Source organism: Physeter macrocephalus, unplaced genomic scaffold (assembly GCF_002837175.3).
Source record: "Physeter macrocephalus isolate SW-GA unplaced genomic scaffold, ASM283717v5 random_670, whole genome shotgun sequence".
In the NCBI taxonomy this organism is placed as follows: domain Eukaryota; kingdom Metazoa; phylum Chordata; class Mammalia; order Artiodactyla; family Physeteridae; genus Physeter; species Physeter macrocephalus.
The window spans coordinates 21,571-43,106 of NW_021145887.1; the positions used below are offsets into that span (position 1 = coordinate 21,571).

At 57.4% G+C, this 21,536-nt stretch overlaps 2 protein-coding genes across 2 annotated transcripts in view; one reads left to right on the top strand and one right to left on the bottom strand.

Moving 5' to 3' along the window:
* Positions 1-5,938, top strand: part of POLR2F (RNA polymerase II, I and III subunit F) — an 11,043-nt gene extending 5,105 nt beyond the window's left edge. Inside the window, exons 3-5 of the mRNA XM_007111741.2 lie at positions 723-853; positions 5,171-5,242; positions 5,754-5,938. Of these exons, the coding sequence (XP_007111803.1) occupies positions 723-853; positions 5,171-5,242; positions 5,754-5,844 (294 nt within the window). The 3' untranslated portion in view covers positions 5,845-5,938. The remainder of the gene's footprint in view (positions 1-722; positions 854-5,170; positions 5,243-5,753) is intronic.
* Positions 5,939-9,687: 3,749 nt separating this feature from the next.
* Positions 9,688-19,957, bottom strand: SOX10 (SRY-box transcription factor 10). The gene is made up of 4 exons (XM_007111740.4): positions 19,887-19,957; positions 18,872-19,383; positions 13,995-14,263; positions 9,688-11,601 (listed from the first exon to the last, which is right to left on the bottom strand). Exons 2-4 carry the CDS (start codon positions 19,303-19,305, stop codon positions 10,898-10,900), a joined length of 1,407 nt encoding a protein of 468 aa, XP_007111802.2. The 5' UTR covers positions 19,306-19,383; positions 19,887-19,957; the 3' UTR covers positions 9,688-10,897.
* Between the last annotated feature and the right edge of the window lie 1,579 nt (positions 19,958-21,536).

A 21,536-nucleotide genomic window follows, 5' to 3' on the forward strand; every position in this document is an offset into this window, starting at 1 on the left:
TCTAGGAGGTGGATCAAAAAAGATCTTGCTGTGATTTATGTCAAAGAGTGTTCTTCCTATGTTTTCCTCTAAGAGTTTTATAGTGTCCAGTCTTACATTTAGGTCTCGAATCCATTTTGAGTTTATTTTTGCCTGTGGTGTTAGGGAGTGTTCTAATTTCATTCTTTTACATTACACTTGCATACTTTTATAACACTTGTTGTTTTGTTTACTCTTGTCTTTTTCCCCAGACTGTGTATTCTTTGAGAGCAGAAACTCTTAGCTTTCTGTCTCAGCGCCTATTATGATGTCTGGCACATGACAGATGCTTAATAAATGATTGTTAAATATATGAATATGTAAAGGTGGGGTGCTTGTTCCTTTTCCTGCTTAGGGTGATTTGTTGTCTGTGCTCAAGGACTTCTTTGTATGGATGCTCAAGGACTTCTCTTCTGGATGAGGCAGGCTGGCTTTGGACTCCCTGATCATGAGTCCTTTTTTACTAGGTCTGAGACTCTGGCCAAGTTAGCTAACTCTCCAAGCCTCTAAAATGGGCATTGTAATCCCCACCGCATAAGGTTATTGTGAGGATTAAATGAGGTGTTAATGAGGCAGTTGCATGGTCACTGGCACGTAATAAGCAGTAGCACGGTGGTGGTTATAATCGTGGTCGTCGTCATCCTGCCCCTCACCCCCGATAATGCATCCTGAGATTTTTCCCTCTTTTCTTCCTTGGTGTCCAGGAGGGCCAGGAGAATGTTGAGATCCTCCCTTCTGGAGAGCGACCGCAGGCCAACCAGAAGCGAATCACCACACCATATATGACCAAGTATGAGCGAGCCCGTGTGCTGGGCACCCGAGCCCTTCAGATCGCGTGAGTATGAGCCTCGTCACCATCTTTTCCATCAGACAGGCTACAGGGAGCCTCCACGCTGTCGATGCGGCTCAGCCTGGCACCTGACCACAGACCTTCCCTCTTCTCACACGCTAAACAAGGGTGGTGCTGTCCCTGTGTGCCAGGCACTGTGCTAGACCCCCTGCCCTCAGAGAGTTTGTGATCCAGTGGAGAAATAGGACATAAACATCTGAGAAGTCAAATAACAGTACAGTAGAAGAATAGTGATAAGAATACAGAGTGTAACGAGTGCCTGTCAGTTAGGGAAGCAGAAATAAATAAATAAATAAAATGAGATCAGCCCTCGACCGTTGTGGGCTGGTTAGTTGGGGGTGCTGCTGCAGCACCCCCTGGGCTTAAGGTGGTTCTTGAGTCGATAGACAAGGGCCAGCCCAGAGGAGTCGGGGAGCCCTCCATGTAGAGGTCCCGCTGGAAACGTGAAAGCACAGAGCAGTGGTGGGGGGGCGGCGGTTTGAGGGTTTGAAATTAGCATCCTTTCCTTTGTCTCCCAAGCTCGGAGCTAGTTGAAGACGATAACACGATTCAGGAGCTAGCAGTAGGCAGGTGGGGACTGCAACGTGCGACGCTTCCGCATCCACCCCAACTGCCGCGGGCGCTGTGGCCACCAGAGGCCCTGTGTGCAGGCGTGAGCCTGCCTGCTAAGCTTGTGGGCATCGTGGAGGACAGATCAGGCGGCTTTGAGGAAGCAGGGACTCTTGAGGAGGCTGGACCACAGATGCGTGCTTTCCCCGCCAGGCTCCCTTGTCAGATGAGTTCCTCCTCCGTTGTGGCGAGAGTAAATGGGAGGACAGAGAGGGGACGGGCATGTTACTGTGGCTCTCGTGGAATGTCCTCCGTGGGGAAACGTGAGGCCGGGGAACGGAGCCCTACCCCAGACCTCTTACAAGCTGCTGTGGGAAATGGTGGGTACCTGGAGGAGGGGGTGCTTCAAGTAGGGAGTAGTCGAAACTAGTCTTGAAAGAAAAGCTGGGGCCAGAGTTGTGGGGCGATGCGTGCTGGAGGAGTGGTGATGCTCAATCTAGGCATCCATCCGTCCCCACCCCCCGCCCAAGTTTTTAAACAGCATCGGGCTTCATCTCCTCCAGTCTCGTGGAGGGAAGGTGACCACCGTGTTCACCTCGATAGAGGGCTTTATGGGCGGGCAACGTCGTTCCTCACCCACTCGGCAGCAGTAGGCCTCCTGCCAGCCTGGTTATACTCCTTGCTGGTCTGGGTGCAATGAGAGCTGCACTCAGTATGATGATTTCGGTATAGCTGGGGTCAGGATCCTCTAGGCCTGCACCGCAGTTATGGTTGCCACTGGCTACATTTAGCCATTTAAATTTAAGTAAAACTAAATAGAAGTTCAGTGTTTCGGTCTCATTAGCCACATTTCACGTGCCCAGTGGCTCCCTATGGCTACCGTAATGGGTAGTGCAGATAGAGGACATTTCCATCGTTGCAGAGCACTGATTGGGCAGTGCTTACGTCTGCTAAACATGATCAAGCAGAAAGAATAATTCATAAATTATTTTTCAAACAAATAGACTGTATGCAAGTTAGAGTCTTTCAGCATCAAATAAGATATTGTGCTTGCACCTATTGGGGATGCAGAGATGATTAAAGACACGATTCCCCAGGTCTCTAGGTGTTTACAGTCCGGTGGGAGAGATGGACCCGTTCTAAATACCCAGAACCCAAGGCGGATGGGATTTTTTTTTTTTTTTTTTGGCGGTACGCGGGCCTGTCACTGTTGTGGTCTCTCCAGTTGCGGAGCACAGGCTCTGGACGCGCGGGCTCAGTGGCCATGGCTCACGGGCCCAGCCGCTCCGCGGCATGTGGGATCTTCCCGGACCAGGGCATGAACCCGTGTCCCCTGCATCGGCAGGCGGACTCTCAACTGCTGCATCACCAGGGAAGCCCGGGATTGCTGCTTTCCAAGAGAAACAAAAGAGAGAAGGGATTAATGGCAGGGGTGACTGGGGAAGCCTCATGAAGAAATTAGAATTAAAGCGAGGTGGTTTTGAAGGTATCCCAGGCTCCAGAAACAGCACTAGGAAAGGTCCAGGTAGAGGCAGGCATGTATGGATTGTGGTGGGGGAATGGCAAGTAGCTTGGGGCACAAGACTGGAAAAGATGTCGCTGGTTCCTTGAGTGACAAGTTCAGAAGATGGGCTTGCATTTGGTGGACAGTATGGAGCAGGCATTTAAAACACTACCGAGGCCCAGCGTCCTGCTTTCCTTGGGGAGCAAGGCTCGGTCTAGCTTAGTCTAGTCTATAGTGCTCTTTCCGATTGAGGGCTAGGGTGCTGTCTGGTGGTTCCCTGGCTGCTGTAAGCCCTTGGACAGCCAGGGCTGGAGCTTATCCTGAGTACTAGGCCTGCAATTCTGCAGTTAGTAGATGCTGAACAGATGTTTCTTGGATATTTGTGGATGAAGCCTCTCTCTGGTTCAGTAGCCCCACCTGGCGGCTGAATGGTTGCCACAGGTGGAGATGGTCCAGGCGCACTCTCACACTTCCTGTGCACATAGTAGGGCTGGATGAATCAATGCTGTTGAGTTATTCGTATCTTGAAGGAAATAAGGCATATGCAGATCAGGAAAGCATTTTGCCCCATTCTTTAAAGGTTTACATTTTTGGGGAAGTTCAGATAATTATTGAGAGAGGATATAGAGAAAGTTAAAGAACTTGGTCTCTGCCCTTGGGGAATTTTCAGGCTTTGGGGAGTAACAGACATCAGAATATTTAGCAATGAAATTAGTAGATTATTTATTGTGAACTGGTGGCTCTCAGACTGGCTGGTTATCAGAATCACCTGGGGAGCTTTGCTAATGCAGGTTCTCAGGATCCTTCACTAGAGAGTAAGGGTGAAGGGTCTGGGGAAGGACCTGGGAACCTGTATTTTTAGCATGCTTTCCCAGTAATTTTGATGATTATCAGGTTTGGGATCCATTAGTGTAAACTTGAGCTGTAATCAATAAGTGTGGCTTCCTAGAGGAGGTGGGCCTAGAACTGGCCTGTTTGTTTCTAGAGCCTCTGCTGTGGGCCAAGTGTTGTGCTAGGGCTTGGGGTCCTGGGCCACCAGGTCTCGTTAGAAAACTTCAAACAAGTAGTCACAGTGTAGTGATAGTGGTGCCGAGAGAAGCGTATGTAAAATGAGTCAGGGCACTGAGGCTTCAGCAAGTGCTTTCCAGAGTGGAGACATCTGAGCCTCTTGCAGGCCTGTAGGGAGAGGAGAAGCTTGTACGAGGATGCAAAAAAGGAAACAACAGGGTATGTCTAGGGAACTGTAGTAATTTGGTATGGCTGGAATGTGAGGTAAATATAGGCAGGTAGCATGAGAAGGTACTAGAAAGGTAAGCAGGGGCCAGGTGAGGTTCTGCCTGCCTGATGGCTGTGGGGTGTCATGGAAGGGTGGTAAGGAGGTGAGCGCCTCACCACAGGCCCTGTTTAGAGGCTGGAGGAGCAGGACCCTTGTAGGGGGTATTGCCAAGACAGAGAAGGAAAATGAGGCAAGCTGGGCCCTGAGGCAGGGCTGGGGGGTCGAGTTAGACTGGTCAGAAGGGTGAGCTTTTGCACATGCGGGTCCTTTGTGCTGGAACACTCTGCTGTGGCTGCAGGCTCAGGAGTCTGTGATGGGCCCTGGGGAAGGCTCTTGGCAGGGGAGCTGACATGATGCATGTCACACGGCCCAGTGATGAAAGCTCACACTTGTCCCGTTCACAGTACCGGTCTTCAGTTTGTGAATCACCAGCTTTTAAAAATAATGGGAGGTGTTGTAGCACAGTAGGGAGGAGCCTTCGGGGTTCAAATCTTGGTTCTACCACTTACTTACTGGCTGTGTGACCTTAGGCAAGTTACTGACCCGTCTGTGCCTCAGTTTCTTCATCAGTAAGACGGAAGTAACAAGAGTACTTACCTCGGATACAGTACTCTGTGAAGGTCACTTAGTCTTTGCTTGTTAGCCAGTAGTGTTTTAGCATCATTGTTGTAGGCGTGGCAGGGCTTTTTGTCTTCATTTTCAAATGAGGATAGTGAGATTTGGGGAAAAAATTCAGTATCTTTGGAGGCAAAGTTTAAGTCTAGTCTACAGGCTCCCACTCACGTACCCTCGCTGCCAGTGCCCCTGAACTGCCGCTCTGCATCCGCTGTGCCCGCCTACCTGGAAGGTGCCCTTTCTGGGTGAGGACTGGGATGCTGATCCGATCCTGTTTGTGAAGCTACCCCCCGACTTCATGCTGGGCCCTTCTCCCTGTGTTTGTAGTCTCCCCCAACACCTGTCCCTGTACCTACAGGATGTGTGCCCCCGTGATGGTGGAGCTGGAGGGGGAGACAGATCCCTTGCTCATCGCCATGAAAGAGCTCAAGTAAGTCGCCCAGATCACGGTTCACTGCTCCAGAGCCCTGGGGGGCATCGCTTGGGTTCTCTGCTGCACACCCTTCCCCCACTTCCCTGCTGGGGAAATGTGGTTCTTGTTCCTGTAGACCCTTAGTTTGTTTGGGAGTCAGCCCTGCAGGGAGACGGAGGGAGTGGGAGGAGGGGGCAGGCAAAGGGGGAGGGGAGGACATTGATGAGACATGGACCTTTGCTGTCTGTCCGAATTTCCCTGTTCCTACTGCAGTTGGCCTCACCAACATCCCTCTACTTTCCCCCCTCCTCCCTTCAGCCATGGGATGGCAGAGCCCTTGCAGACTCAAGTCCCACACTCAGAGATGCAGGAACTTTTTTGGTTGTAATTCCTTTCCTACAAAGTGCATTCATAGTCTCAAGAGGATGCTGCTAAGACTGCTCTTGCCTTGCATTCTGCACATTCTGTCCCTCTGCTGCAGGGCTGGGGTCACCAGCCCTCATGTACCTTGACTTCTCCCCTGCCACAGGGCCCGAAAGATTCCCATCATCATTCGCCGCTACCTGCCTGACGGGAGCTATGAAGACTGGGGGGTAGACGAGCTTATCATCACCGACTGAGCCGGAATCATCTTCCTGACTGTGCCTCGGCCCCAGTTTCTAGTCTCAGATTCTTTATACGTGTAAATAATAAATTCTTCGACATTTCAACCCCTCCGCCTCCAGCTGCCTGGGAGGCCTACCCACTTCTTCTGCCCTGCCGCCTGGAGGGTGCACCCATCGCAGTGGCCCTGTGACTGTCAGCTCTTTAGGAAGCACCAGGGGCCCTGACCCCCTGTGGCTCCCCCACGTCCCTCCCTCCACCTCGCAGTCCACCAGAGCAGAGGCTGCTGCGGGAGACACCTCAGCTGCCTTCCCAGCAGACAGACAAGCCTTTGTGCCCAGGGAGCTGGTTGCCACGGAAACCCCCAATTTCCTTTCCAGTGGGGACTGGCTGCAGGGGCTTCTCCCTTCTCAGGAGTATCACAGAGCAGGTCTCATCAAGCCACCCATTGTTTCCTAAGGACCTGCCTCGAGCCTCTTATCGTGGGCTCGGATCCCCTTTCAGGAGCCAGTGCCCCAGCAGGAAGCTTGGGGATGCAGTGATCTCCTGCCCTCCCCGAGAGAGCCCTGCCGGGCAAGTCAGCAGCTGGACCAAGGGCCGAGCACCTGCCCACCCCTGCCTCCCCTCCCCCGCTCCCCCCTCGATCCCCGCTCGTCAGGCCACTCCCCACACACCTGTCCTTCATGACCCACCTCTCTGGTCTGCCACACCCATACCCTCTCTTTCCCGGCTTCTGGAAGATGTCCTTCCCCTTCTGTGGGGGGCCCCTGCTCCTCCGAGGCTTTCACTAGGATGGGTGCTGGGATGATGGTGGGCAGGGGAGCAGGGCTTCTGGGTTCAAGGCGTGACGTTAAGTCAGGACTGGAGCTCCCCTTTCTCTGCCCTAGGTTCTAATGGGTCCTGCTCTTGTTCTCTTCGCTCTGCGTACCCAGGCAGTCATGCTGGTTCCTCCCTTTCTCGGGGTTGGCGGGTGGGGGGAACAGATGACAGGGAGAGGGTGTATACTGACACCCACAGGGATAGAAGGGAAAACTGGCTTCCTGAATATTCCAGCCTTGACCTCCCTTCTGCTGCCGGCTCCCCTTCCACGGAGAGGAGGAGCTGGGCTTGCCTGACCTCTGCGAGAGGCAGGGACCCTGGGGGTGGGTGCCCCCTGGACGGGGTGGGATTGATGGGCATCCCCAGGAGCGGGAGGGGTGTTTGCTGCTCGGGAGAAGGGTTAATTTAGGGAGCATTGGACTTCGCACCCCCTTCCACCCTCCTCCAAGCCTGTGGAATCCTTTAATCAAGTTGGGTGCTGAAATTTCAGCTCTGAAATGCCGCCTTTGTGCTGGCATCCAGGCGGCCGCCCCAGAGTGCGGGGGTCACTTTCTTGGCCCCGTTTCTCTAAATGGTCTCTTTGTTCCTGCTGGGCCGCTCAGTATCAGATGTGATTAAAGGGAGATGGGGCTTGGGTGGAGGAGGAGAGAAGCGGCTGGGAGAGGGAGGGGGTTAACCCTTAGGGGATAGGGTGTAGAGGAGTTGGAGAAAGGGGTGTTTTTCCTCCCATTTCCCCCTTCCCATTCTGCTGCTCTTTCACGGAGTCAGCCCCTTCCTGCTCAGCTGGCAGGCCAGGACATAGTCTCCTCAACCCTCTCCAGATACACCTGTCCCTTCTCTGTTTACATGTGGAGCCACTACTTTACTGAGGCCTGAGCTCATCCAGAATCTCAGGTCTAAGGCATGAGCACAAGCCAGGTCTCCCGACTTCTGTCGGGTTATTTGTTCTTTTGGGCCATTTCCCCTTCTCCCGTATCCCCAGTGACTTTCCAGTGAGCCTCACAAGGTCCTGGAGGTGGTGATTTCATCTTCTTGATGTAGCCCCTCCCACCTGCCCTGCCAGCTCCATGTCCACAATCCCACTGAGCACAGGAGAAGACTGGAAATACTGAACAGACTAGAAATGGACTAATGTCCTGCTTGTCAGTAGAGGGAAAGGGTGGGTTGTAAGAATTATGAGCACATGAGGTTGGTACTGATTGATCTCTAACAAAATTCTAGAATAGGCTATTGCATATTTGAAAACACTTGGATAATAAAAAGATCCTGGAGCTAGCATAGGGTTTCTAAGAATATCACCGAGTGAACCAAATTTTCTTTTTTCAGTGGTTACTGGTCTGGTAGGTTGGAAGAATGCCACAGATACAGTGAACCTTGAATTTTAACAAGGCATCGGGCCGTCTTTCTGTGCAGCTATGATGGAGAAGCGTGTACTTCAAGGTGATAAAATTAGATTCAGAATTGATTGGACAGTCTTTTCCCTAGGAGTATAGATAACAGAATGGATGGAGAGGTTTTTAGTGGTGTACACAGGGCATGTCCCTCTTCATTCCAACCTTTTTTCATTAGTGACCTGAATGAGGATATTCAAGTTTTAGACATAAAGCTCAGGAAAACTGTAAGTTGGATTCAGAATTCTGAAGGATTTAATATAGGTGGGGAAATGGTCAGATGCAACAAGATGAAATCTGTTAAAGATCAATATAAAATCCTGCATTTATCTACAACACAACAACATCAAAAAAACACTAGAAAACCACTTGTATACAGGTGGTCTGACTTGGCCGCAGGTTTTACCTACAAGAGCAGGGGTTTGCAGTTACCACTCCACTTCGTGGGAGCCAGCGGTTTTGGCGAAGTGGCCTGAAGAGCTTGCATGACGTAGCTTCCAGATGGCAGTCTGGCCACTCGGGAGGACTGGGCTAGTTCTTGGTGCCCCCTACCCCGCCCAAGGTCCTGACTGGGAGGTGAGGGGCTGGAGCCCACAGACAGAAGAAATAGATACAAGATCTGGGGATGCTGGTCTGGAGCCGTGAAAGCATCATCGCTTCAGATTACAAGCGGAAGTAGGGCAGGTGGAAGAGATGGTTAAGGGCGCAAGCTTTGGAGTCAGCTGGCTTCAAAATCTGCACCAGCACTTCTTAGCACCCGCCTCTCAAAGTGTCAGGTCCCCATCTGGGAAATGGGGATAACGATTGGACCCACTCCCTCATAGGCCTGAAGGATATAAAGCACTTGGCCAGGGAACACCCAGTACATGGTAGCTGTTACTGTTACTATGAGCCGAGTGTCAGGAAGGACTTCCAACCATTGGAGGTGTCTTATCAATGGAGCACAGGGAAGAGGTTTCCCCTGTCCCTGAGGTGGAGGAGCTCCTGGCGCCAGAGTGCAGGTTGGAATTATGCTGAGGAAAGAGCTTTTGGGGAGGAAACCCTGAAGGATTAGATGGCACGTCTGCCATCCTGGTTTACACTTAGACACGGGCAGCTGCTACGAGGACTCGGCTAGATCCTAGTGTTGGACAAGTTTGTGTGTGTGTGTGTGTGCGTGCGTGCGTGCGTGTGTGTGCGTGTTATTGGGGGAGGTGGCAAGTGGAGGGTACAGTGAGAGAAGGCCCATCCACCCATCCTAAAGGACCAGGCCTGCTGACTGCAGACAGCAAGACATCAGGCCTGATCTACCTTTCAAATACTTGTTCCTTGAATTCTTTGCAAGGCCCCCTCTCTGCTGGGCGAGAAAGGGCTGCTTGGAAGGCGCTCTCACTGAGTTCCAGCTGGGTCAGCAAGTGGCCCACCTGCAGTGTGGGCACCGCTGGGCTGGGGGCGGAGCTCCCCTCTGAGGCCTCAGTCCTGAGCACACACTGACCCCACTGCGATGCCAGCTGTCCTAACCTGCTGTACTGGGAGAGAGGAGACCTTTGGATTGTCTGTTCTTTGCATTCTACCCCTAGCTACTTTCAGAAAGTGTTTGAAAAAGCACAGGTACAGGGATAAGAGACCAAGAGACAGGCCAGGTCAGGCCTACCAAGCAGGTAACCGGAACCTTTAATTTTATTATGTAGAATGCTTAATGCAGAGTTAATAGGGGCTAGAGTATCTAGCAGAGGGGAAGGGGGAGAGGGAGCTACTGAGATAAATAAGAGGGGGGGGCAGTAATGAGTTACATGTGGATTGGGGGGCTGCAGAACAGGAAAATAGGGGCAGAACAGAGCTACATACTTTATTCAAATACCATTGGGAGGCAAAGGGCAAAAGGCCAGGGCAGAATGTACACGTCAGGAGTTTAGTGTCTTCAGCCTGCTGCCAGCAACCCGGGTGCTGGGCCCTGGGTCTCCCCCTGGAGCCGAGGGTTTGCGCCTGAGCAGCCTATAACTCTGGGAAGCCCAAGGAGTTGGGGCTGACAGAGCAGGGGCCACAGAGCCTGGTGAGGGGAGAGGGATTGGCGGGGAGCCGGGAGGAAGGCTCTGTGAATTGTCTCCGAATCCTTTCCTGGGGTCCCTGCCTCCTCATCTCCTGGGATGTGCCTCAAGGTCTGGGGGCTTGTAGTGGAGTAGGAGCTGGGTCCCCTTTCTCCATTAGACAAAGAATGAGGTTACTGGCATGAAATTGGATCTGGGGGCCTCTGTGCCAATTCCTTCCTGTGTTCAGGAGGGGAGGGGGCACTGAAGGGTTGAGGAGACCTCCCTCTGAGCTCCCACCCCACCCCCTCTCCCTCGAGGCTATTCAGAACTGTCCTCAGCCCCCGAGGGGCACACAGAGCCTGCTGCAGGCACTGACGCAGGTCTCCGGTTGGCCTTGCTCTTAGGCACGTGGCGCAGGTGGCGTGGGTTATGTCAGTCCCCTTATTGCCCACGAAAGAGGAAACATGGGCACAGGAGTGGCAAGGCCTCCAATTCCCATCCGACCCTGGATGCTTCCCCTCCTCCCAGAGGAGGGTGAGCGGGGCCTGCTCAGATCCTGGGATCGAGGGTCATTCCTGGGGGGAAGGTGCAGCCCCTCGTTTTTCAGTCTGGGGCAACAAGCAACCTCCTTCTCCTCTGCCCAGCCGAGTAGCCCAGGGCTCTGCCTGGGCTGGAGTCTGGATAGGACGGGGTGGGGTCATCAAAGGCAGTGGGCCAGACAGAAGGCCTTCCCTCAGCTGTCAGCCTCTGCAGCTGCCTCCACAGCCGCCACCGGGCCTGAGATGGGCGAGGAACAGGGCGCGAGGGCTGGGGGAAGGGGCAGGGCGAGGGTGGTGGTGACAGGGCCTTCTTTAAGGCCGGGACAGCGTCGTATATACTGGCTGCTCCCAGTGTGTGGGGCTGTGGGACTGGGGCCCTGAGGGGCTGGGGTCAGAGATGGCCGTGTAGAGGGGCCGCTGTGAGGGCCCCATGTAGGAGAAGGCCGAGTAGAGGCCAGAGGTCTGGCCTGAATGGCCATAATAGGGTCCTGAGGGCTGATGGTCAGAGTAGTCAAACTGGGGGCGGGAGATGGAGGGGAAGGCGGAGCCATAGTGGGGCAGACTGAGGGAGGTGTAGGCGATCTGCGAGGTGGACGGCTGGTCAGTGTAGTGCGGGGGCCCCTGGGGCCCCGCGGTCTCCGTCTTCACCTGGGCTTTGGCATCCACACCAGGGGGCGAGACCGTGGGCAGAGCCACACCTGGAGGCTTGGAGATCCAGGCAGAGTGTCCACTGGCCACAGCCAGGGCGCTGCCCAGCCCGTAGCCAGCTGCCGAGTAGCTGCCCACATGGCCCGGGTGCCCGTTGGGCGGCAGGTACTGGTCCAACTCAGCCACGTCAAAGGTCTCCATGTTGGACATTACCTCGTGGCTGATCTCACCGATGTCCACGTTGCCGAAGTCGATGTGAGGCTTCCCGCCCTCCCCCATGGAGCGCCCATCCCGCTTGGGGTCTGCCTTGCCCGACTGCAGCTCTGTCTTTGGGGTGGTCGGAGGGGTGGGCGGGCCATGGCTCTGGCCTGTGGGGTAGGGAGACAGAGAGAGAGAAAGCAGGAACCGAGGTCAGAGGCTGCTGGATTCTGATGGTTCACTTTCAGACAAGATGCCTCCGCAGGCTGGGGACTGATCACTGCATGACCTTGTAAGTTTTACATGCCTGGGCAGCCCGAGGTGGCATGTAATCATGTAATGATCTTGGGTTGCTCTCCAGTTATTCATGAAATCCCCCAATCTTAGGAATGAGTCCTGTCTCCTACCCAAATAGGACCCCCACATGTCACCCACCTCCCGGAGAGGCCTACTTCATTTTGCGAAGCCCTTGCCATTGGAAAGTGCTTCCTCACACCAGCTGAAGTCAGCTTCCCTCCCTGCTCCCATTGTTCCTTAACTGTTGAGCCCGATGGGGTCTGGCCTGTAGGTCTGGGCTCGCCTGTTCTCTCATAAGCACACTCAGCCTCTGCTGACCTCTCCTGCCCTCATCACTTTTGCTGGCTTGCCTGGGCCTCCTCCAGCCCTGGGCCCTGAACAGCGATGTGTCACCTCCAACCCCCTCCGTCCTCCCAAGGCCACCTCAAGTGCCCCTTATTCACGAAAACCTTCCCTCTGACCCAGTGCCCCCGACCATGCTCTCAACTCCCATCACACACTGCGCTGTCGCATTGTTCCTCCAGCTTTCTCCCTGCCTGTTCAGGAGAGCAATGAGATAAGTGACCTGCCCTACCCCGTTCCTTTGTCTGTCCATTTGCTCATTCACATATTCATTCAGCAAACACTTAGGGGGCACTGCTAAGTGCCAGGCACTGTGCCAGGCGTAGAGGATACAAACGTAAATCAAATGGGTCCTTGTCTGCACAAGCTCCTAGTCTTGGGGGAGATCCAGGGACCCACACATGGCTAGAGGGCAGCATCCGAAGTGCTGCGATGAGGGGATGTGTGAAGGGCTCAGGGGACCAGCGCAGGAAGCTGCTCACCCTGCCCTGGGGACGTGGGGAAGGTCTCACTGAGGAGGAGTGGCTGAGCTGTTGAAGGGGAAGAGAAGGCCCAGGCCCACAGTAATACAGCGAACTGGTGGTTCTGTACACGGGTCCAAGGTCTCCTGGTGTGTCTGTGTCCCTGAATCTCCGAAGGAGTGTGAGGGCGGAATGGCTGGATTGAGGATCCCATCGGAGAGAGAACATGTTCATGGTCTCAGAAACCAGACGCTCCTTGAGGGCAGGCCTGTGCCTCCATCAGACCAGAGGCAATGCTGAGTCCTGTGCTGGCCAGCGTGTCTAGACTTAGAGTTTGAATCCTGGCTCTGTCACTTACTGTGTGACCCTGGGCGGACCCCCTATCTTCTCATCAGTTTCCTTATCAGTAAAACAAAGGTGATACCAAGCAGCTCAGACATGGCCTCCTTCTGGAAGCTTTCCTTGACCAGAATCTGGTGGGTAGCTGGGTATTTTTGGAGACCGACTGGGTGGACAGGTCGATGACTCCTCCCTAGAGGTCATGCCCCCTCATGGGCTTTGTGTGCACTTGTTTCACCCTGTACTTAATTCAGTTGTTTTCATCCCTCTAGAGTGGGCTCCTGAGGCCAGGGACCATGGCTTCTCGTTTGTATGCCTGGTGTCTGCTTCCAGGTCTGGCACAAAGGAGTACTCGGAGCGTGTCTTCTGAAGGCAGAGCTCTGCTCGCTGAGACTTGCCAACGTGCCTGACCCCAAGCACGGTGTTCTGTATGCTATGAGCACAAGTGAGGCAGCTGTGGTGCCAGCAGAGGCCCCGGAGCCAAACCACCTGGGCTTAGACCTCAGCTGTATGGCAAGTTACTCTCAGTTTTCTGTAGAGTTTTCTCTCTGTAAAATGAGAGTAATTTGCCACAGCTGAGGTCTGACCCCAGGCAGTGTGACTGCCTCATCACAGTTTAGGGTGATTGAATGTGTGCCTGGCACACAGTAGGTACTCAATTAATGTTAGCTGTTATTGTCATTAATGAGAAGGAAACAGGATAGATACCCCGTGTCTGGCTCGTCCATGGCACGTGCTCAATGTCACATGCCGTGTCTCCCCCATCAGACTGGGAGGTGGGAAAGAGGCAGTGATCTCCCCTTCATCTGCTCTCGCATTTCTCAGAATCGTCCTGTCCCACTTTTCTTTGGTGTAACTCCCCCACTGGCCTCCATGGCCTCCTTAGCTGGTCTCTTCACCCCAAAGCAGTGCCCCTTCTATCAGTCCTGGTCAGAGCCCTCTTGCCCAGCCGCCTCCCCTGACACCTGAGTCCCCACTGAGCTCCCTCCGGGCCCCGGCACCCCAGCTGGGCAACCACCCAGCCCGGCCAGCCCTTCCCAGGGCCTCGGGTCTCAAGCCATCCAGCCTTTGACTCTCCCCACCGCCCAGCCTCCCCCAACCCAAGCTCCCAGCTCCGTGCTCACCCGAGGGGTGCTCAGGGTTTCCATCTGACATCGGGGAGCCCTCGCCCGGGTGCCGGTGGTCCAGGTGGGCGCTCTTGTAGTGGGCCTGGATGGCAGCAGCACTGCCCTGCTCGGCCTCCCCGCCTGGGCACTCTGACTCTCCCTGGGCCGCCTTCCCGTTCTTCCGCCTCCGCGGCTGGTACTTGTAATCTGGGTGATCCTTCTTGTGCTGCATCCGGAGCCGCTCGGCCTCCTCAATGAAGGGGCGCTTGTCACTCTCGTTCAGCAGCCTGGGGTGGGGTGGTTGGGGGAGGCAGCAGAGGGGGAGACATCATGAGTGTCTGCCCTGGAAGAAATGAGGCCCCGGGACGGGGAGCCCAGCGGGCAGGGGGCTGTGCCGTTTGATTTATGGACTGGAGGATGTGAGCCCAAGGCACCACAGCCTCAGAGGGCAGTGATCTCTGCCCCAAATCTCTCGGGGGCTGGAGTCTGAGAGAGGAATCAGCCTGCTGCTCCTGGCAGCCCCTGAGGATGGAGTTAGAATAGAGCTTACGAGAGGCATAGAGCTTCCTTCAGTTCAAGGAAGGGAAAATCTTTCTCATCGTCAAAGCTGTCTGCAAGTGGAGCTGGCTGCCTCGTTAGGGAGTGAGCTCCCGGGGACTGGAGGTGTGCAATCAGAAGCAGCATGGTGAGGAGGAAGAGCCCAGTGTCTGCTACTTATTAGCTGTGTGACCGTGGGCAAGTCACTTCTCTGAGCCTTAGTTTCTTCACCTATAAAACGGGGATGATAATACCTACTTCACCAGGTGTGGGATTGGCTAAGATAATGGCTGTGAAGCACTGTGCACCAGACCTGGGGATGGGGGACTGGCACCTTGAGAAACAGGTGCAATTCTCATGCCGCTTGTGGGGTGGGTGGACAGGAGGACCTGGCGTGGAACCCCTCAACTCTAGAATCCGGATTTTTGTGAATCCCAGCGTGGTGGGGCCTAGGGGGCAGGATGTGAGTGTTCTTACTATGTAGGGGCCACTGCCTCCTGGGGGAGATCAGATCTCCTTGTCCAGGGCGGGTGACAGAGGGTAAAGGAAGCTAGACTCTCTTCTGAGACCCTGGACAGGGGTAGACAGACCTTCTCCCCAGTCCAAGCCCAGCCAATGGAAGGCAGCCCCTGAAGACAGTACCCCTGCCCACTTCAGGCAGGGGTACTCCAGCCTCAGGCCAGGGCTGGGGCGGGGGGAGTTCAGGGCTTGGCTGCTCCAGGGTGAGGAGGGCAGGATGGGGTACCTCAAAGAGGGGCTCAGGGGAAAGAACACAGACTCAGACTCCGAGACATAAGGGACTCTGTGGGAGCAGCTCTGTCCTTTGGCCCAAAGGGCCTCTCTCTCCAGCTGCCCGTGCCCCCCGCCCAGTGGGCGCCCTCTTCACCCAGTCAGCAGAAGGCTGAGCCCTCCCTGTCCAGGATGGGAGGGGGTGGTCATACCAGGCACCTCCTAGCGGGCAGCGGCATTCCTCTGCAGCTTAGCCTCCCCTGGCTGCCCTCCCCCTAGGCCACCCGGCCCAGCCCTAGTGCAACTTTCACCAAGGGTCCCTCTAGCTGAGTGATGGGATGGAGACCCCAGACCAAGGCCTCAGGAGTGAGGGGGTGGGATGCAGCCTTCTTCACCCGAGCTCTGCCCACCCCCCCACCCCAGCCAGCCCAGGGGAGTAGGTGGGGCAGGCCCAATGGTGTGTGTGTGGCGAGGGGAGAGGAAGCTGCATGTGAGGGCGCCTCAGCCAGCTGTGGCCCCCGGCACAGAGGCTCCCAGGATGGCTGGGGACACTGCACTCCCTCTCCCACCCCAAACCTTCCCTGTGCCCTCTGTCCAGCTGGCAACCGGATGTGAATCAGCAAGAAAATGGCAGGGGGCACGGAGCCAGGGCACAGGTCAGAAGAGAGGGAAGGTTCCAACACTGCCTCCCATTGGCACCTCCCATGCTAGTTCCCAGCAGTACCCTAACCTCGATAGAAATCTAACCCGGGGGCGGGGTGGGGGGATGGCCAGCTTTAGCCCAATGCTAACCTCACCCCCAAACCACCCAGCCGCACCCAGACCTTCCATCTCGGCTCTGTTCAGGCTCTCTCCTGACCCCAAACCGGCCCTGCCCCACCACGTAAACCCAATCCCAAACTTAATCTTGACTCCAGCGCCAGCCCTCAGTCACCGCAGCTCTAGCTGCAAACCTCATACTCATCTGCACTTCACTTCATCTCTGGGTCTCCAAGGTCTGGAATAGGGATGGGGAGGGGGTAGGTTGGTTCCCCACCCAAACTGGAACCCCAGCTGGGGGGCTTCCACGGTGGGGCGCTGGCTGCCACTTCACCCGCTCCTGTCAGGGAAGGGACCTGGGGGTCGGGAGAGGCTCCAGCCTGCTGTAAGGATTCTCTCCAGGCAGGTCAACCTATATACCCCCAGCGCCACGTGAGCAACATCTAACAGTCCTTTCCCAGGCGGGCACCGAAGGTTAGCGTGACTGTTGGTGCTCCCGCAGCCACTTAGGAGCCAGGACCTGGGCACTGGCGTGTCTGACCCCAACCCCCTTCCAGCGCCCCACACAGTCTGTATGCATGTCTTTCTCTCCTCAGGTACAGGGCCCCTGATTTCCAGTTCTGCCCAGATAACCATACCCCTTCCTGACAGCCTGGGAGTCATGAGCCTGGGCCGGGGGGCGGATTTCAGGAGGAGCCCCTGGAGAGACTGGCCAGCTCAGCGCATATACAGATGTTTCCTGGGGCCCTCACCCAGGATCTAGGTAGCCCGCCCCCTGTTGGCGTAGCCTTTGATCCTTGCCATTGTCTGGGGTTGGGTCCTGAGTAAGCAGTGCCTGCTTTCCTGATTGGCCCACCCCAGCTTGGCCCCTGGGGGGCACCCTGGGCCCCTGTGCGCACAGCTTGAGTGGCGGCCAGGAACAAGTCCTTCTGAGGGAGCCCATGCCTGGAGTTCTGGGCTAAGGGAACAGGGGCAGACAGGGACAATGGAGGGTCCAATTTTAAATCCTTGGCAATGGCATGGGGGAGAGGCAGGGTGTCCATCCTTGCTTTGATGCCCTCACTGGGCTCACGCTGTGGTCTGCTCGTGGGCCCCAGGGCCTGTTTTGTCTGCCTGTCTCCCTCCTGGTTGTCTGTCTCTCACTTGCTCTTCTCTGTCCCATGGCACCAAGGGTACTGGCCTGGCTGAGCCCTGCCACAGTGTGGATGGACCTTGGGCAGAGGAGCTAGCTTTGACCTCTGCTCCTGGGCAGGGTTAGACCCTCTGAGCCCATGCAGCAGGTTGGCCACTGAGCCCAGCGCCTGCTGGGGTGAGCAGGGCGCTGAGAGCGGGAGGGGAAGGGGCACCAGGCCTTTAGCAAACACAGGGCCAAGGACGCGGCCAGGGGGCTGGACGGGGATTCCTCTAGGTCTCCTGGGGGCCCTGCTGCTCCTTCCACCACCTTAAGCCTTTGGCCTTCTAGGCCACTCTCCACTGTGCTGGGGCCGGCCAGGGAGGGCAGCAGCAGGAGGGTGGCAGGCTCCTCTGACGAAGCCCAAACCTTCTGCGGCTCAGCCGCTCCTCACTCCTGCTCTCCTCTGCCCTCACCCTCACAACCTCCTGACCGTGTCTTAGAGTGGACGCGTGACCCACTTCTGTCGCCAAGGATGGTGTGTGGGAAGACCAGTGGACGGAGAGTCAGGAGGCCTCGGTTCTGGCCCTGGCTCTGCCACAAGCTGTTACGTGGCCTTGGGGGTCCCTTTGCCTCCCTGGGCCTAACTCTTGGGCAGTCCAGTGGGGAATCAGGTAACCTCTGCAGACGCACATCTTCTGGAGCCCTTGCTCTCGTTCTGAGCTGCCCAGGACTTCTTGGGGGGCGGGGTTGCCCTGGTCAACAACATATTCCCAAGGGGCCAGCCTAAGCCCCAGACCTGAGGTGGGGCCGACTTCCTCCTCCAGGGACGTTTTCCCCAGAGGTCTGGGCTGCTTCCAGAGAACCTGGGACCCTGAGGGACCCTGGGGAGGCAAGGCACCAACGTTTCCTCCTGGCCAGGGCTCTCAGGTCTAGGGCTGGAGGGGTAGGAGGTTACTCACTGCTGGGTGGGGCCCTGGAAAAGAAGATGGCGCCTGGACTGGCAGAGGGAGGGAGGGGAAGAGAGGGGCCTGGCAGCTCTGGGGCCGGGTGGGAGGGGGAGGCTTCTTTCCACGTGTCCCCTTCCCTGGGGGAAGAGGAAGCCCCCGGCCTGAAGGAGGGGTGGTCAGAAGGGCACAGAGAAGGCAGCTGGGGTAGGACAAGATCCTGCAGTGGCCGATTTGTCCTCAGCAGTTCTCCATCCGTCACCCTTTCAAAGACCCGGATCTGAATTCCTTGTCTGCCCGCCCCCCCATCTCACTCCCCCAGCCCTCCACCTGGCTGCCTCAGTTTCCCTGCCTCTCCGGCCTGGCCTCCAGTTCTTTCCCAAGCGTTTCCCCCGAACCCCCCTGGCCGGCGGCAGTGGCACCCTTGAGTGGCTTGCCTGTAGGAAGGGTTAGTGGGGCCCTGTGGTGCGGAGTCCTCCACCAGCCTTCCCTCCCTTCCGCCTTCACTCTCGCCCCAAGAAACCCAGGCCCGAGCGCCTGCCACCGACAGAATTCCAACCGCGAGGGGGCGCCTTCCAGCCCGCTGCCCCGGCTGGGGAGCGGGGCCTAGGCCGCTGGAGATCCGAGCGAGCGCAACTACAAAGGGGTACTGGGGGAAGGGCGGGTCCGATGCACCCAGCTGGCCTTCCAGTCCCACCGTCAAGGCGGTGGCTGCCCCAGGAGAAAGGCTCAGGCAGTGCCCGTCTAGCCCGAATCCACCCGCAGGTAGAGGGCCCGCGGGAGCTCCCCGGAGGCGGGTCGGGGGCGCTCACCTCCAGAGCTTGCCCAGCGTCTTGCTGAGCTCGGCGTTATGCAGGTGCGGGTACTGGTCCGCCAGCTTCCTGCGCGCTGCCTGCGCCCACACCATGAAGGCGTTCATGGGCCGCTTGACGTGCGGCTTGCTCTTGCTGGCGCCGTTGACGCGCACGGGCATGGGCACCAGCGTCCAGTCGTAGCCGCTGAGCACCTGGCTGACTGCCTCGCGGATGCACACGGGGAACTTGTCATCGTCCGCCTCGCCGTCCTGCTGCTCCTTCTTGACCTTGCCCAGCTCGCCGGGCCCCGGGCTGGCTCGCAGGCCCGATCCGCCGCCTCCACCGCCGCCGTCGGGCCCCAGAGAGGGCGCGCTCCCCGGGGACAGGCAGCGCGGCTCCTCGGAGCCCACGGGGCTCAGCTCCACCTCGGACAGGTCCTGCTCCTCCGCCATGTCGCCCCCGGCCGCCGCCGCCTCGGCCGCCTCCCCGGGGCCCGCCGCCGGGGTCCTCGCGAAGAGTCCAACGCCCACCTGGACGGGAAGGCGGGTGCGATGGGAGGCGTGCGCGCAGCCCCGACGGCGGCGCGGCGCGGGACGCGACGCAGGCACAGCCCCGAGGTGGCGTCTGCCCGGCTCCCCCTAAACCCACCACAGACCCTGGGCCCCGCGCACATGCCAGACCCTGGCTCGGCCTCCTAGCTCCCGCCTCCGTGTCTTCCCGCCACCTGGTCCCAACCGTCTCTTGGTGTGGGTGGGTTTGGGTTTTTTTTTTTTTTTTTTAAAAACCTCCTCTTGGGTGGAGGTTTGTTGATGGAAAGGAAGAAAAACGGACTCTTTATTCTGCTCTAATCCTGGCTCCTGGAATTTCCCACCTTTTCTCTCACCTTTCCTTCTTCCCTTCCGCCTGCCCCGACGGTGCCTGGAGGAGCTGGGTGGGGGGCAGATGCGGGTGTCAGCCTCTCGCCACCCCACGCCCCACCGCAGGGTCCCAGGCCTGGGCGCCGGAAGGGAGGAGCGGCTGCGCACTCACTCACCTCGGACCTCTCCTCCAGTCTGGGGCTCGTCCTTAGGAAGTGGAAAACCGTGTCCCAAGGTGTGCGGTCCAGCTCGGGGCTGGGTGGGGGACGCTGGTGGGCTGGGAGGGAGGGGCTGGGGGCCCTGAGCTTCAGGCCACGGCCTTGTCAGGACGGAGCCTGAATCCTCACCACCAACCACCCTGGCCGGACAGCCTGAGACTGACTGAGCGCTGAGCTGCTGCCGAGGGCTGGGGAAGGAAGGAGGGGGAGAGGGGGAGGGGGAGGGGAGGGAGGGAAGGGCAGAAGGTGGAGCCTCCAGCGCTTTCCTTCATCCCCAACACTCAGGGCTCCTCCGCCAGGCCCCCCCACTCTCGCTCCCTGCGCCGCTGCCCCAGGCCCATCCTGGGAGGTGTAGGAGTGGGGTGGTCAGGCCAGGAAAGCCAATGGATGCAGGTGGGCAGGGTCACAACCTGTAGCTTGAAGGAAAATTGGGCTCAACTGGGACCCCCCCACCTCTGCCTCAGGTGGAGGGATGGGCAGTTGGCAGAGGACTGGGGAGGAATGAGAAGGCAGGTGAAGCCTCTGGCACATGGGGGGCGCTGGCCTGTGTCGCTTCACTTAAGACCTCTCGTTGAGCGCCAGCCTGTCTCACCCCACCTCCTGCCCGCACCCGGGCTGCCCTCTCTTTCTCACCTTAAACAGGAAGAGAGGAAGATTGCAGGTCCGTACCTGGTGAGGCGGGGAGAAGCTGCACACCCCCCGCCCAGTGCAGATGCCCCAGCTTGACCCCTGGTCCCCTCTCACTGGACACCCACCCAGCCCCGCAAGGGCTGGGCTGGCTCAAGGTAGAGAGACAGGACTAACATGTGCAGGAGGCTGGGCGTGAGCTGGGCTGGGGTCCTCTTCAAGTAGGTCTGAAAGGCTTCTGGGGCCCCACTTCCTGACACCCAACTCCCTCCACCCTGGTAGGGTGAGCCCCAATCCTGGTTATCATGATGTCCCCCCCTCCCCCACCCTGAGAAAGAGTGGGGAGTTGCCCTGCCTCTCTCTTCCTCCTCTCTGCTCACTTCTCCCCTCAGCCCCCTCCCCAGCAGGGTGACCCCTCCATTTTTCTGTCCTGCTCATCATCTAAGGCTTTCCCAGGCCTCTCCTCAAAGATCGCAGCCCCTCTCTCTTCTCAAAAGGCGGGTGTTGAGGCAGAGGTGAGGGTGTGTGTGGAGGCCACATGGAGCCTGGGCCGCACTGGCGACCATGGATGGTTCTGAGCTCCTCGGCAGCTGGGCGAGGCCCCAGGCCCACCCCAAGGGAGTCCTGTGTGGAGTGGGCCTGGGAAGGGGGCCTAGGCAAGGCCTCATGCTTGGGAAAGGCCAAGGGGGTGGAGGGTGCGTAGTGGGACACAATGAGGTAGTCACACGAGGCGAAGGCATGTTGGGGGTGGGAGGAGCGGACACTGCAGCGCGCACACACACACACACACACACACACGCACACACACGCTCGCACACACACAACCAGCCAGACAATCGGGCCAGTGTGTCTGGGCCCTCGGAGCCCAGTGAATTAGGAGTTTGATAAGGGTTTTCTCTTTCTGTCGCTCGCCGGCCTTGGACAATCTCCCCCCAGTTTTCCTCGACGCCACCCCCGGCGCTGCCAACCCTCCTCCCCCCC

Excerpts from the sequence above, each read along its gene's own strand:
- SOX10 (XM_007111740.4), bottom strand. The coding sequence starts at position 19,305 with ATGGCGGAGGAGCAGGACCTGTCCGAGGTGGAGCTGAGCCCCGTGGGC. Across the intron at positions 14,264-18,871 it reads ACGCTGGGCAAGCTCTGGAG|GCTGCTGAACGAGAGTGACA; the intron begins GTGAGCGCCCCC and ends ACCCCACCCCAG. Across the intron at positions 11,602-13,994 it reads AAACCCTGAGCACCCCTCGG|GCCAGAGCCATGGCCCGCCC; the intron begins GTGAGCACGGAG and ends CCTACCCCACAG.